The 15,635-nt window shown below is 39.6% G+C and overlaps 1 protein-coding gene across 2 annotated transcripts in view; it reads left to right on the forward strand.

Annotated features, from left to right (window-relative positions):
• Window positions 1-6,375: 6,375 nt before the first annotated feature.
• Window positions 6,376-15,635, forward strand: part of MIA3 (MIA SH3 domain ER export factor 3) — a 40,124-nt gene continuing 30,864 nt past the window's right edge. Inside the window, exons 1-2 of one of the 2 annotated variants that reach the window (XM_020786542.3) lie at window positions 6,376-6,672; window positions 8,901-9,034. In XM_020786542.3, coding sequence (XP_020642201.3) covers window positions 6,531-6,672; window positions 8,901-9,034 — 276 coding nt within the window. In that variant the 5' untranslated portion in view covers window positions 6,376-6,530. The remainder of the gene's footprint in view (window positions 6,673-8,900; window positions 9,035-15,635) is intronic. The other variant, XM_020786543.3, reaches the window with a different exon arrangement.

The following is a 15,635-nucleotide window of genomic DNA, read 5'->3' on the forward strand; positions in this document are numbered from 1 at the left end:
TGGAAGGATAGCAAATAAATATTTTAAACAACAAAAACATGTAGAACAGAATAAAAATCAGTACAGTATTTGCATGTGTGTAAAAAGCATCTACTTGAGCTCCATCATATATAGACAAAATTGTGATATTTCCCCCCAATTCTCGGATTTCACTATCCAACCTGTGCACACATTCAGTTACATACTAAACAAGAACATCTGTTTTAATGGCAAGTGTTTTCTTTTTTATGTATTTATTTATTTCAAGAGTAAGGGGAAATACATCAGGATAACAGGGAATATATTGTGCCATACATTATCACATATTATCTGTAACATATCATTATATTAAAAACTTTTGTATCTGTTAGTTGCGTATATAATTCCAACTACGTAGTTAGTTGACTATTTTGTATTAAAATTATCACATTTGGCTTTCAGGTTACAGAACAAGTGTATTCTACATGTAAGATTAAAACTACATAGTACACTGATCTACACCAGGAGTTCTTGCAAAATGCCTTTGATCTACACCCAAAAAATTAGAATTATGAGAGATTTCCTGTTTCAGACAGGAAAGTATTCATTCCATAAAGTGTATGCCACTAGCTTAAGAGCTTTGCTCCAAATGACGGCAGAGCAGACCTAGGTATGGTCCAGGGCAACCAGTACCTTCTGACTGCCTTCCCCACTGTTCAGATCTACTACATTCACCAGAGGGCCAAAGGTGGCAGCACAAAGGAGGGAAGCAACAGGAGCCTTTCAATCTTAATAGCCCAACTACTCTTGTGACTATTAATTGCAAAGAGCAGGGAGGCATCTTAATCTGGTGTCTCAGCTTTAACCATTCTCTCTTGGGTGACACTGCTAGTAGTTCACACATTACAGAGACTACTCTCCCTGACATACTTATCCCTTCAGTAGGTGTACATCCAAGAGGGTTCTAAAAGAAATGGGTGTATCACATTTTATTGTCCTCATGTATGACTTCCGGACAGCAATTTATTGTTAGGACAGAATATGGAGAAATAGAAGAGTTTACAAAGGTGTCAGAGAAGAGTGTACTTTATCACAGTAACTGTTCGACATATATGCATAACATATTGCATGAAATCTTATTCGTGTTTGTATAATGTTTGCATAACTTACCAGTGCTAATTGTGGCTAATTGACAGAAGTTCAAGGGCACATGTTGGCTGCACAATCAGTCGTGACCAAGCATGTCACTGAGACATGTCCTGGCACCTCATCAATTAGCTGCACTTAGGCCCAGCAAGATATACTGTGCAAGCCTTACATGAACAGCAATAGGATTACATGAACAGCAATAAGATTCAGATGAAGAAGGAGTGAAAACTGAAGGAACATCACTACAGTGGGGTCTCTACTTAAGAACGTCCCTACTTAAGAACAATTCTACTTAAGAACAGCGCCATTTGCTAAATTTTGCTTCTACTTGAGAACAGAAATCCTAGATAAGAACAGGAAAAAAAACCTTTCCTGCTCTTTTTTTAACCTTAGGTCATCTTAGGTTAAAAAAAATTCTCCCCCTAGTGGTAGAGTATGTATTAACCAGCTTTGCATTAGTTCCTATGGGAACTAATGCTTCAATGTACAAACGCACCTCTACATAACAAAAAAACAGCCAGAACGGATTAATTGGTTTTCAGTCCATTGCTTCAAAATTAGCTTCGTCAGAAGTGCTTTTAACACTGTTCCCTGACCTAAGAAAAAAAAGAAAAAATATCCCCCTCTAGTGGCAGAAGGTGGAATAGCAGCTTCCCATTAGTTTCTATGGACGGAAAAGAGCAGATACGGATTAAATGGTTTTCAATGCATTCCTATGGGAAATGCAGATTCTACATAAGAACTTTTCCACTTGAGAACCACCTTCCAATACGGATTAAGTTCTTAAGTAGAGACCCCACTGTAATTTAGGAGAAGTGTGACACTGTATTACTGGCAGAAAGCAGCAATGACTTGAAACAATAATTGATGAAAGTGAAAGAAGAAAGTGCAAAAGCCAGTTTGCGGTTGAAAATTAAGAAGACAAAAATCATGATTATAGAAGAATTACGTAACTCTAATGTTGACAACGAATAAATTGAAATTATTTAACTTTTTCTGCACCTTGCTTCAATTGTCAGTTAAAAGGGAGATTGCAGTAAGAACTCAGCAGAAGACTGAATCTCCGAAGGGCATTAATAAAGGAATTAGAAAAGATTATCAAGTGTAAGGAAGTGGACTTGTTCATGAAAGCTCATATTAAAATATAGCAGTAAGTCTTTAAGGTGCCACAATGTTTTTGTCTTCATTATTTTTTATTTTTGTTTTGTCTTTTGCCTGATACATGTGTAAGGATGTGTCACTGGAGACTAAGAATAAGATCATCCAAACTGGGTTATTCCAGAGAGGAGGAAAAATTATTCATTCAAAAGAGGGTGTTAGAAGAGAGCTTTACAAATACTGTACTATGGATTTGCAGAAATACATGCAAGTGGCTACAAAATCAAGTAAAGCTAAACTCTCTGTAGAAGAGCTATTTTACTTTGGACATATCACGAGAAGACAAGACACCCTGGAAAAAAAAGAATGCTGGAAAATGTTGAAAGCAGGAGGAAAAGATGAAGACCAAATATGAGATGAACTAAATACAGAAAGCCATGGTCTTGAGTTTGCAAGAGCAGAGCAGGGCTGATAATGACAGGAAGTTTTAGAGACCACAAATTCATAGGACTTCATGGTAAATAACTGCAACAGTTTAGAGCATGGTTGGGGAAGATCGTAATAGACTGCATTTCCTAGTACTGGCGCTGTCAGGAGTTTCCTATTGACCATCTGGGCTGCAGCCAAAGTCACCCTGTTCATACTTTAACAATCCACATATCAATTAATTCCAATTCACATCCATCCATTGCCTCTGCTCCTTCCTTTTCTATCTTTCTCTATTTCTCCCCTTTCCTCTCTGTTTTTTTTTCTTTTCACCGTGGAGACAATTTGGGGGCGGGGGGGAGGGTCTTGCCTGGCACGGTGAGGAGAAGGTTAATTTTTCCGTTTTCAGTTTGGTTCCTCCCTACATGGCAATAGTCTTTTTGAAAAAAGCTTTCACACTCAGACACTACCTAAGAGAATAGCATATGACCAGAAAGGGGGGGGGGGATCAATAATTTAGAGTCTAGAAGAACATCAGCCTTACTTTTGTTGCAATTAGTAGTGGAAATTACTGTTATTGATTGCAAATAAGAAAGTAGCAGTAACTGGAAGAGCACAGCAGACTGTTGCTTACACAGTCATGCCATGAACCAAGCCAGTTCATTACTATTATTACTTGTTGTGCATTTGGTACAAGGAATCCTGTGTGCTTGACACATTTTAATGATTTAAGGGCTCTTCTGCCAAATGTGCAAAGATGAAAACATTTGAATCTCGATCATTAGATTGTTCTACTACAGTACTTTGCTTTCCATGGTAGGAGATAAGGTCCAGTAAACCTTGGCTTTGTTTTGTCAAGATCCTGAAGGAAGATACATCTTCCTGTACAGAATTCACTCTGACAAGTTTGCATTTGCAACTTGTTTTGCATTCAGCCAGTCATCGGTAGTAAAAGATAACATGTGAGAACAAAACTATAACTTGGGTGGACAATCTGTGCCCCTTCAGATGTTGTAGGGTTTGAATTCCCATCAGCTCTGGCCAGGCAATGGTGATGATGAGAGCTGTAATTTAGCAACATCAGAAGCTTGCACAGTCCTGATATAATTTAATAAACAAAACAGAAAAAGGACAGAAAACCTGCAATGATTGCAAAAGCCTTAATCATTATTTACAAATGGCATAGGAGGTTGTGCATAGTTCAGCCAAAACTGCAGTGGTAAACGAGTTTTGTTCAAATTTGTTCAATGGCAGTAGCACATTAAATACAAGTTCATCAATGCAGGGCCTACCAGGTTAACACCAGCTTGGAAAAAAGTGGGCGGAGGGAGCTGAACAAGACCATGCAACACTTTTAAGCATTAAAAAAATGTTGTAATACTTATTGGGGGACAAGAGCCAACATAAATTATAACAGCCCAGGCAGATGCATCCATGTGACCTCTTGGAAATGAGGCCTGCTTAGCAGAAGCAAAAGAATGTGGTGGTAGACATGATGTGGTGCCTCAGATATCTCTGAATGTGCAAATTTACATCCTGCAAAGAAAAAAGAAAAAGAAAAGCATACTAAAACCCTTAGCATTAGTGGGTGGGGCGGTGGTAAAAGTGTTCCCTGTCCAGCTCCCTGCTGTTCTAAATTTCTATTTCTTTTCCCCCTGGGGAAAATAATTTTAATATGTGACCCTACAGCTGTCTTCTGAAATGATCCTAGACATCCTATTGCCTTATTCTGCAGAAAGGGTGCAAAAACCTGAAATCGATGCCATTTTGGTCCTTCACCCTTTTTAATTGTGTGGCAGAATACCTCTGAATTTAAGGTTACATTCCTAGTACCCCTAAATGGATCCCTGAGACTGGTTCCACTGTGCCTTAAGTGAAGTGAGGCTCTTGTCTGAATGGAGAAAGATGAAACGATTGATCAGAGCATACCTGACAGAATGCCTCCTCCTGATGAAATCTGCCCGCCCCATATGATCCTCTCAGCTCAGGCGGTTGAGAGTATCTACCCCGAGAGAGGCCTGGAAAATGAGAACCAGAAACTGGGCCTTCTCGGTAGTCACTCCTCAACTCTGGAACAACCTCTCATCCAAAATCCGCCTGGCCCCATTCACTGGGAATTTTAAAGTGACTGCTAAAAAAATGGCTTTTCCGACAGGCCTTCACCTCATAATACCTCAGTCACAACATCTAATCACAGTGAGTGGTCTCAGCATTTACTGTATATTATCAGTCCTGCTGTCTTGCTTTATATTATTTTATATTACTTTAATTATTATTATTGTTGAAAATGTTGGGTTTTTTTGTATTTCTTTTGATTTTATATTATTATGTTCATTGTTTGGAATTGTATATATTTTATATGTTTAATATGCAAGCCGCCCAGAATGGCCTTGTAATGGGCAGTATAGAAGCTGAAATTAATAATAATACCCTGTTTCCCCAAAGATAAGACAGGGTCTTATATTAATTTTTGCTCCAAAAATGTATTAGGGCTTATTTTCAGGGGATGTTTTATTTTTGTCATGTCCAACCATCTACATTTATTCAAATGCAGTCATGTGATCTTCTGGTTGCTGCACAATGGTGGAGGGCAGGGTTTCACTTAACTGGGGCTTATTTTTGGATTAGGGCTTATATTATGAGCATCCTGAAAAATCATACTAGGGCTTATTTTCAGGTTAGGTCTTATTTTAGGGGGAACGGGGTAATAATGATGATGGTGATGATGATTATGATGACACTGCAATTCCAGGGGATGCCAGAATCATTGACATTGCAATTCCAGAGGATGTCAGAGTTAAAACTAAAGAACTGGAAAAACTAACAAAGAGACCTGGCAATTGGAAGAAACACACTTCAGTGGTTCCCATAGTCATTGGGGCTTTGTGAACAGTATCAAGAAATTTCACACAGTACTATAAGCAGTTGCAGATCTCAGAAATCACACCATCAGAGCTACAAAAACCCGGCAATATTAGGAACACCAGTCAATATTCAACAGATACTTAGGTTTTTGATTAAAACTTGTATCTGTTATATAACACTGATCAATGTTTTTATAATTTTGACTGTGCCTGGTGTTTTTCAACAATAATAATAATAGAGAAGAAAGAAATTGTGTGTCAGGTAGCTGGCCATAAGCCAGCCTGCTTCCTTCTGTTTTAAGTGATGGGCCATCCAAACTGCTGGTTGAGAAGAAGCCTGAAAATAACTTGCATACTGCAGCTGCTCTCTCTATTGAAGAAGGGAACCAACACGGCCTCAATAACATCACTTATTTCTGGGACATTAATAACTGCATAGAAGTTTCGAACTGCACACAAGAAGGTGATGCACAATCTTGAAGAAGATAATTTATCACCGAACTCGTTGTTTCTTTTATATTCTAAACGGTCGATTAAAGGTACCACCTGTTCCTGTATCTGTAATGTTTCCACGGCCACCCGCCCTTTTCCTGATGCTTCCTTCAAAGTGACCTGAAGGAGGATGCTTGTGGCGGCTCTCAGGCTGGTCAGCTTTTTTTTACTCGATACACAAGGGGGCGCCATCTTATGCTTTGCCTCAGGCAGCCAAGTGCCTTGGGCAAGCCGCGAAGGGTGCGAAGAAGTCAAGACTCGGCCCACGACGCCTGGTCGAGCGAGCCGGAGCCGAGGTGCCCCCCCCCGCCTCCGGCGGCTCCCCGCGGACACCCGCGCCGCCCAGGCAGGGTGTGGTGCTGCTCCATCCTCTCCGCCTCCCGCTGCTCCGGTGGGACAGCGGCGAAGTCTCCTCCTCCTCCTCCTCTTTTCCATATCCTTCTCCAGCCCGGCTCTGCTGACGTGTCTTGCTTTGCAAACCTCCTCCCCGCTCGCTCGCCCGCCCGCTTTCCCAAGCCAACCCAGCAGCCTCGCTCGCGAAACATGGCTGCGGCCCGGCGGCCTCTAACGCTCGCGCTCCGGCTCCTCGCCTTCTTCCTGTGCGCCGAGCCGCTTGTTTGCCACAGCCGGGAGCCCGAGCGCCGTTTTGCCGAATACAAGCGATGCGCCGATCCCGAATGCAGCAGTAAGTGGGGGGCGAGGAGGACGCGGGTGTCCGGGGCAGGAGGGGGGGGAGAGAGAGAGACGGACGGACGGACGGGAATCCGCCGGGTCCCTGCGAGAGCCGGTCCGCAGCAGAGATGAACCGAGGGACCTGTTGGCATGCATCCCCAAGGCCACGCAGCGGAGAGGCCGGAGGAGGAGGCTCGCTCGCGCTCCACGAAGCTGCCCTTCGCTTCCAACCCATGGCTTTTCTTCCAGCACCCCAGGCTGGAGAGAGGAAACGGCCGGCGTCGCTTTTCTCTCCCTTCCCCGTTTGCCAGGAGGGAGAAGAGAGGCTTTCCTCCCTTGCTTCGGACTGCTTTTGGCCTCCCCTCTTGGCGGCCGATTCGTCCCAACTGGCAAACGCCTTCTGTTGTTAATTGCCTTTTATTTTCTCTCGGGGTGCAGAAGACGACTACAAAGCGAAACAAGCCGCCGTCGTTTGTGTCCTTTTTTTTTTTTTAAGCTTGCTTGCGAGGAAACGCTGTTAAAGTGGATAAGGTTGACATCTCGATTTAAAAACATATTGGCCTTTAGGACTGGACTAGATAAAACTGGGAAAGCTTAGCTCCAAGTCGCACCTTTGCTGCGTTGCTTATACTTGTAAGGTCTGCCCGGCAAGGACCTGGAATCTCCTTCTTTCTAAAACTCTATGTATAGTTAACAGTGTCCAAAATATATCCCATCCCTAACTAGGAAGGGAGACATTTAGTCCATCTTTAACTGAGTGGGGAATAAAGATTTCCCTTCCCTGTTAAGGATGGAATTTGTCACTGTCATACTCATCAGTGGGCATGAACCCAGGGCCCATTTCTATGATCATCCACATATTTTCTTAATACTGTTGATTTGGAGGGTCAGGAATGATAATTTGGGTCTCTAAACAGCTACACTGTTCAGTCTGGTATACCCTCCTGTGTCACTGACCATCGCAGTTGATTGAACCTCTTGGATCACCTTGATTGTAACACTCAAATGTTATTGTCCCACATTGACCAGGTAGCAGCTTAGCCCTGGCTAGGGTCAGATGCAAATGCACCTTAAACAGTTCTTAATGGCCAAAAGCATTTTCAAGTTAAGGTTTGCAACAAGATGTTGCCGTTTTGAAAGACGTCAAACATTTGTGTTCCCTCTGGCTATGTTAACAAACTTGTATATTTTGGATTCTCAAACCTAGAGCCCAGTTTTAATCAGAAACCACTTTTTGACTTCATTCTCTTCTTTTTTTGCATTCTGCTATTAAATTACTAAAAGTAGCCTAATATGTCAGATGTGTTATGGAAACAGAGAAGCTGGTGGTTCTTTGGACTCTCCCACTGTTTGTTTGAGATGCATTCTGCGCAATTAACTGTGAGAATGTCTCAGATGTTTCATATATGTAGATTAAAGTGCTGTGTGCTTATGCACAGTCAGTGGCAGGCCACTCCTAAATGTATTTATTTGTTTGAAAGAAGTATTAGTTGATTCCTGGTAAATAAGCATAGGATTTAAGCTGTGCTGAACAGTACTGTGCATGGTTACTTGGGAATTCTACTGGATATGGATAAAGGGTGAAGGACTGCACTTTTAAGTCATGAAGAGCCTATCCACACTTTGTGGTGCTACTTTGAAATTACTGGGCTATAAACAGACTTTAATATACAGCTGAAGCAAGTGTAATAGAGATGCATGCTTTTTAAAGCACCATAGTTACATCAGCTTTCAAATAATAAGTTTGTGAATTTTAAAATAATATTTGAAGGCATTTCACTTATGTTTATGTTTGTTTTATTTATTAAAATACACACATCCTTTCAAAAATGAACTGAGATGTGGCTAACAAACATACACCAAAGGTATAATATCAGATTTTAAAAACCTAAACAAAATGTAAATCCAAGTGTATCTTTATATGCAAACGTATGCTCTTTTAGAGTTCATGCCACGTCTTGAATATATTTAGTATTGGGCCCTAGAACGCAACATGAGGCAAAGCTGGAGTTTTCTTATTTTAGTGAAATGTACACTGGAACTTCATTAATTTCACTGATTTCTTGATTGGCCAGTAATAAAGAACTGTAACAGTTTCGAAACTGTCTTTGTACCAGTTCTAACGTTTAATTCCTGAGCCACATGCACTTTCATATACATGCATGTCATTAATAGATTTCCTTTACTATTTGGAAAACCTTATTTTATCTTACATTGTTTTTTCTCTCTTTCTTTCAACAGTGCTGATGTGTAGAGGGAAAGCAGTGAAGGATTTTAAAGGTCCAGATTGTCGTTTTTTAGATTTTAAAGAAGGAGAATCAATATATGTGTACTATAAGCTAACTGGAAGAACGAACGAGCTTTGGGCTGGAAGCGTAAGTATTCATTTTATTTTGTTTTGTTTTAGCTGCTTTATAACTGCTATGATAGGAAATGCTTGTTTTAGCCAAAATCCTGTTGCTTAGCATAGTAAACTACATTAGTGTAGGCTCATTGAATCCATGGAAATTTGAATGAACTCCTCCATTAGTTCTGTTGATTCAAATAGGCCTACTATAGGTAGCTTTGACTCCCTTTAGCCCATTTTAATTAATGGAACCTATGGAGGAATTAGGCAGTGGAAGACTGGCGTGTTCTGGTCCATGGGGTCACGAAGAGTCGGACACGACTAAGCAACAACAACAACATGGAAGAATTAACTCACTTAAATCCCATTGATTCGGTGGGCCTAATAGAATTTACTGTGCAGAAAAACAGGATTTTGGCTTTTATGTTAGTATTTAATTCTTCATGTTCAGTGTTAGTAAGGACTGCTCAATTTGCTGAGCAATGACAACTTAATGACAAATTCTACAGAAATTTAGCTTCCTTTGTGTAAGATTGTAACAATGAATTATTATTTGGTGGTGTGTTTTTTTTAATATACAATCACAGCCTGTTGGAAGGAAGCAGGTATCATAAAACAATCAGCAGTAGCATTTACCCTGCATCAGATTCTATGAGAGCAACTGTGTAGATTCCCACAACCCTCAAGCTGCTTGCAGTGCAGTTAAATTCAGCACTTCTCTCTGGATCAGTTCACACAATTGCTTTTATTTTATTTTATTTAAAAGCCACTTTTCTCCCCATAGGAAACCCAAGGTGGCTCGCAACAAGTAAAACAATATATATTGCATCTTGGTTTTAATTTGCTGTGATATGAATGATCCTTTTGCTTGAGTTTGCAGCTGTTTCATTTCTCCCTTCCCAGTGCAAGCAATTAGCCAGGAATCTCTTTTGTTGCTCAATATCATTCCCCTAGCTGCTGTTGCACCTGTGGTGCAAGTTCATTAGATCCATTTACTTTCTTCTTCATCTTCATGAAGAGAGAGAAACAACTTTAGGTAGGGCAACTCTGAGTGAACTGTGAGAATACATGCAACATGTAGAAAGGCTCTTAAGGAAATTGGAATGGTACCCATTGTTGCAAAGTTTTCAGTTTCTGGTAAAATTCCTTTGCTATGCAGTGAAAGTACAGATACACAGAGTAGAATAGCTACAGGTTCCCCAAACAGTCCACCCCTTTCTCATTAACTGACACTTACAGCCTCAATACCTCAACATTTCATTATTTACAGTTGTGAACAGATCAACAGCAAATAAATGAAATACTTCCAACAGACTGAAGAAAAGAAAAACACTCAGGAGAGAGGTGGGGCTCTCTTTGAATTCAGAGGCAGGAGGAAATAATTGGTTAGTGCTGGATAGACTGATAGTCACCCAAGCCCCTCTCAGTTAAACAAACTACAGACAGAGTTGTAAAAACTCCAGCACCCATCATGCTGTGAGAAACTTTCTTTTTGGCCAATGGAATTTTCCTTCTTTCCAACTTTAGAGCCATCTGTGACTCCCAAAATATGCTCTAGGGTGGGGGTCTTCCAGTGGTCCAAAGCATGTTTGCAAAGCTGTGTATGGGATGGTGAAATAAGTTCTGATGATTCATGCTATTAAGTTGGTGGCAGAAGAAACCAATTGAATATTACCCATTGAAGAGAATGCAATAAAGGCAGTGTTCAAAAAACAGGAATATGTAGATGATATGCTAAGAGGGGATATCTTTGTGTTGCATTTGATCCATTTATTGTACTTTGTAAATATGATGCTGTAGAGACAAAAATGGGCCAAGGTCCAGATACAGAAACATTACATAAGAATGTAAGAAGAGCCCTGCTAGATCAGGCCAAGGGCCCATCTAATTCAGCTCCTGTATCTCAAAAGTGGCCCCACCAGATGCCTCTGGGAGCACACGAGACAACTAGATACCTGTCATTAAGACCCGTTTAAAATTACTGGGCAACTGTTAGAGCAGTATGACAATGGAACCAATTACTACAGGAGGTGATGAGTCCTCCAGCACTGGAGACATTCAAGAAAAAAAAATCAGACAACCATTTGTCAGATTTACTTTGGTTTGGATTTCTGCATTGAGCAGGGAAGTGAAATTGGTGGCCTAATAGGTCCCTTCCAGCTCCATGATTCTATGATTCTATGACAAGTCAGTTAGAGTTAAATACTGATGAAATCAGTGGATCCTTAGTACAACTCACTCACTTTAGCTCTCCATCAGAAACTATTTTCAGTGACATAACATACCTTGCATTGAGTTTTACTGTGCAGAGGAGAGATATCAGGAGAGAAGTAGAAGACAGACTCCTAGATTCCGTCTTCTGAGGAAGAGGATTTGTTCACAAAAGCTCACATTAAAATATAGGACTTTTTAAGGTGCTACATTTTTGTCTTCTTTATTATTATTTTTTTGGCCTGATATTCTAGATTCTTACCAGTCTGGATTTCTCATTGATGAGTTCCATAGGAACAGGCCCTTCATTGAAAGGTCGTATCTCTCTAAGTAATTCTCATCTCTTTTCCGCACGCACCACCCTAGCTTGCAAAGGAGAGTGTGCTTCTGTGTACTGTTCCAACACCATGAGCTGCCAGGAGGTGCTGGTTTCATTAGACTGTTAGAGTGAGGTTAGGACACAACTGATTCTTAGCAGCAATAGAGTCCAATTAAAGATGAAACAGGGAAAGCATTACACATAGTGAAAGGAGCAGAATGGAATCATTGTATTGTGCTGGGCATTTCCCTTCTGACATGTACCAGGCCACAAATAACCTGATAATTAGGAGGCATCTGTCTCCAGGGTTACAAGCTCTTCATAAAAACAAAACATGAAGAATAATTAAGGCCAGCTATGGAACTCGGGGCTAGATAATTAGACACTCAAGATTTTAAACAAAAGAAACCAAACAGTTAATGCCCACATTAGCCAAATTAATTTGCACATAGACTGTAGAAGTGTACAGTGACAAGTCAGTGAGCATGGATGAAAGTTCAGACCGAGAGTATAATCTTAATTATGTTGTATTCTATTACAAATCCACTAGTGACAGCAGACTGTCAAAATATTTTAATACAATACAAAGCAATTGTTGTTTCCTGTGATAAAGATGGTGCAACCCATGAAAATCAACAGTTTTGTTACTATGTCTATAGCTGCAAATGTTGCCATTTTAAAAAAAGCATCTACAGTGGACCCTTGACTTGCAGACGGCTTGACTTACAGACTTTTTGAGTTACAGACTTCTCTGGCCACAAAATTTAGGTTTGACTTGCAGACTGAGATTTGACTTACAGACCAGAAAAAAACCAAAATGGAACAAAAACGGCCTGTTACGGGATTAATCGGTTTTCAATGCACTGTAGGTCAATGGAGACTTGACTTACAGACTTTTTGACTTGAGAACCGCCTTCCAATACGGATTAAGTTCTCAAGTCAAGACCCCACTGTACAGTACAGTACTTTCTGTTTCCTCCACTACTATTTTATTTTATTATTTGTATGCCACCTTTCTTCCCATAGGGGACCCAAGGCAGATCACAACAATTAAAACCATACAATAATAACAAATTAAAATACTATTGGTTTCCTTAGGGTGTCAGTGCATTTCATATTTGGTCTTCCTCTTTTCCTGCTGCCTTCTACCTTCCCAGCATTGTTCTCTTTTCCAGATAATCCTGCATTTTCAGCTTCAACATTTTTGCCTCCAGAGATAATTCACTATTGATTTTATCTCAGATCCACTTGTTTGTCTTTTGGGCACTTCAGGGTATTCGCAAAGCTCTCCTCCAACCACCACATTTCAAACAAATGCAACTTTTTCCTATCAGCTTTCTTTACTGTCCAGCTTTCACTTCCATATAAGTGATCAGAAATACAAGAGGGTAGATGATCTTGGTCTCCAGTGACACATCCTTATTTTTTATTATCTTGTCTAGTTCTTTCATTGTTGTTCTTCCAAGTACTGTATCCAGTTCTCTTCTGGTTTCCTAGCTGCACTCTAATTTTGGACAGATGATTGAAGCTCCGCTTGCACACTGGGGATGAAATTAACAGCAGCAGCTGCAACTCACCGCTGATTAAAGGAATTTTCAGGGTGCATGCAACTTTTGCACAATGCAGTGAAGTTGAGTGCACCCCAAAACCATCAAAGGAACTCTTTACTCAGGGGCAATTTGCTCTCTTGATGACATTGCTGTTGCACACACAGAACTGTGCAACAGGATTTTAGGCACTAAGTACAATTTTCATTGTTGCATGATAAAAATAAAAGAAAGGGATTTGACAGAAACTTAGCGAACAGTAGATGTGCCATTTAGTTTGTAGTCAGAAATAAAGGATCTCATACTTACAACTAAAATGACACTCTTAAAAGGTGAGTTAGCCAACTACCTATAGGAAGGCACTATTGAAACTAATGTTGGGCCCAGGGGGATAAAACCACTCCATATACAGTGGTGCCTCGCTTAACGATTTTAATTGGTTAAAAAAAACCATTGCTATGGGAAAACATCGCTAAGCGAAACGCGTTTTCCCATAGAGATGCATTGAAAACCGGATAATCCATTCCAATGGGAATGGAGTACCGTCCTTAAGTGAAAATCGCCATAGGAAACATCGCTAAGCGAAACGCGGTTCCCCCATTGGAATGCATTGAATAGGTTTCAATGCATTTCAATGGTTTTGACAGGTCCATTTCCGCTATTTTTGAAGTGTCTTAAAATGTTCAAAAACTGTTTAAAATGCTTGGGATCGTTAGTGCACCCTGTAAAACCTTTGCAACCTTAATTTGGTTTTGTTCTGAGTCTTCGTTAATTTTTGAATTTTCCCCCCATTGGAATGCATTGAACTGTAAGTTTGACAGCTGTAGTTAAGCTGGATAATCAGTAGCATCTGTGCAAATGTCATCATTGCCAAGATCTTCTGAAGTTCTTTTTAAAATATTTTGAGTATAATCAAACACAATCCTTTCTTGTTGTAATTTTTTATTTATTTATTTATTTATTTATTTATTTATTTATTTATTTATTTATTTTATTTCTATCCCGCCTATCTGATCATATTAGACCACTCTAGGCGGCTTACAATAAAAACAACAATGTAATTTTACGACATTACAGCAGAAACGTAAATAAAAATAAAGAACAGAGTAAGAAAAAGATCATCAAGGGTTTTCTGTTGGGAAGGCCTGCCTTGTAGCAGGTAGGAAAAGATCTGATAGTTGGAGTTTATTTGATATGCTTTTTAAAAAGGTCCAGCAAATGTTTATTAGATGGTACTAAAAACTGATTATCAGTGAACCCAGTTATTTACATTGCAAAAATCGGCAGTATCCATGTTTCTATCTCTTACTCTTTCAGAGATCTTTCAGGAGAAACAGACTAAATGGAAATATAGTATTGAAATCTTTTATTAAACTCTTCAAAGATGGCCTCTTAATTCAATGAAACCCCATGCAATTTTTTTCTATACGTACTGATGTCAGAACTTGGTCCATCTGATTGTTTGTAAAATCTTAGCAATGTTCCTTCAATAAATAAGTTTTCTTCTTTCTCCTTTAAGAAAGCATCAGGGTATCCAGGAAAGGGGAAATACTGTATACATGGAACGTATTTTGAGCATACTACCTCTTGCAAGTATGTTTACTTTCTGTGTCTTCTGCCAGTATTTAACTGCCTTGCTTATCTAATCTCTGAGGCAATTCTCGTTAATATTGGCTTCCTGATACCATTTACACACACACACAGGTGAAGATGTAGTGTGAATTTTTTTCTAGAAGGCATTAATGCAGACAGCAATTGGATAGCATTAGCTTATGCATCTTTATTCAGAAGCTCAGCTCCAGTGGTCAGCATCATATTGAGCAGCTCTGCCTGATTAACGAGAATTAAACTGGCTGCAGCAGTTTGTCATGAATTAAATAGTTTGGTTTTTGATTTTGAGGTGCACACAACTTTATATTGTTGTCCACAACAAGGAGAGCCAAATCTTTCTACTTCTTTGCAGTGTTCCTAATAAGTCTCTGTCCCACTCAGTGGCTATAAACGTTTTAAATGTATTATATTTAAATACTCATTTAAAAACACACCTAGTTTTGTTCTCGGCAGAATATTTGCTGTTTCTGCATTTCATTTTATATCATGAAGAGTATGTTTGTTGCATATGCACAACTAGTACAGCATTAACTGAGAATATGAAAAAAAAATAACCATAGCCAGAAGAGGAAGAATGCAATCTAGACAAAATTGTGCACACCCACTTCCAACACAATGTATATCAAAGACCACAGTAACATGCCACTCCCACAGATTTCAACAAGACGTGGAAAAAGTTTGCTAGTAATCTTATCTTTTTATAGTGCTCAGTATTGAAATGGCAAAATGCCATTTTTAAACACTTCAGTCCTTTCATTTCTTGAATGCCTGAATGTTTCACTATTTTCCGGTCTTTAAAAAGCAACCATAACAACCCAAATCTAGATTATCAGTGAGGTTGTTTAAGAGAAATTGAGAGTTGATGCACAAAATACCATAAATAGTTCCTCTGGTGCAGTATTTATTTTTATTTGTAGAAAAAACAATGAAATGCCCCATGG

Source organism: Pogona vitticeps, chromosome 1 (genome assembly GCF_051106095.1).
Source record: "Pogona vitticeps strain Pit_001003342236 chromosome 1, PviZW2.1, whole genome shotgun sequence".
Classification (NCBI taxonomy): domain Eukaryota; kingdom Metazoa; phylum Chordata; class Lepidosauria; order Squamata; family Agamidae; genus Pogona; species Pogona vitticeps.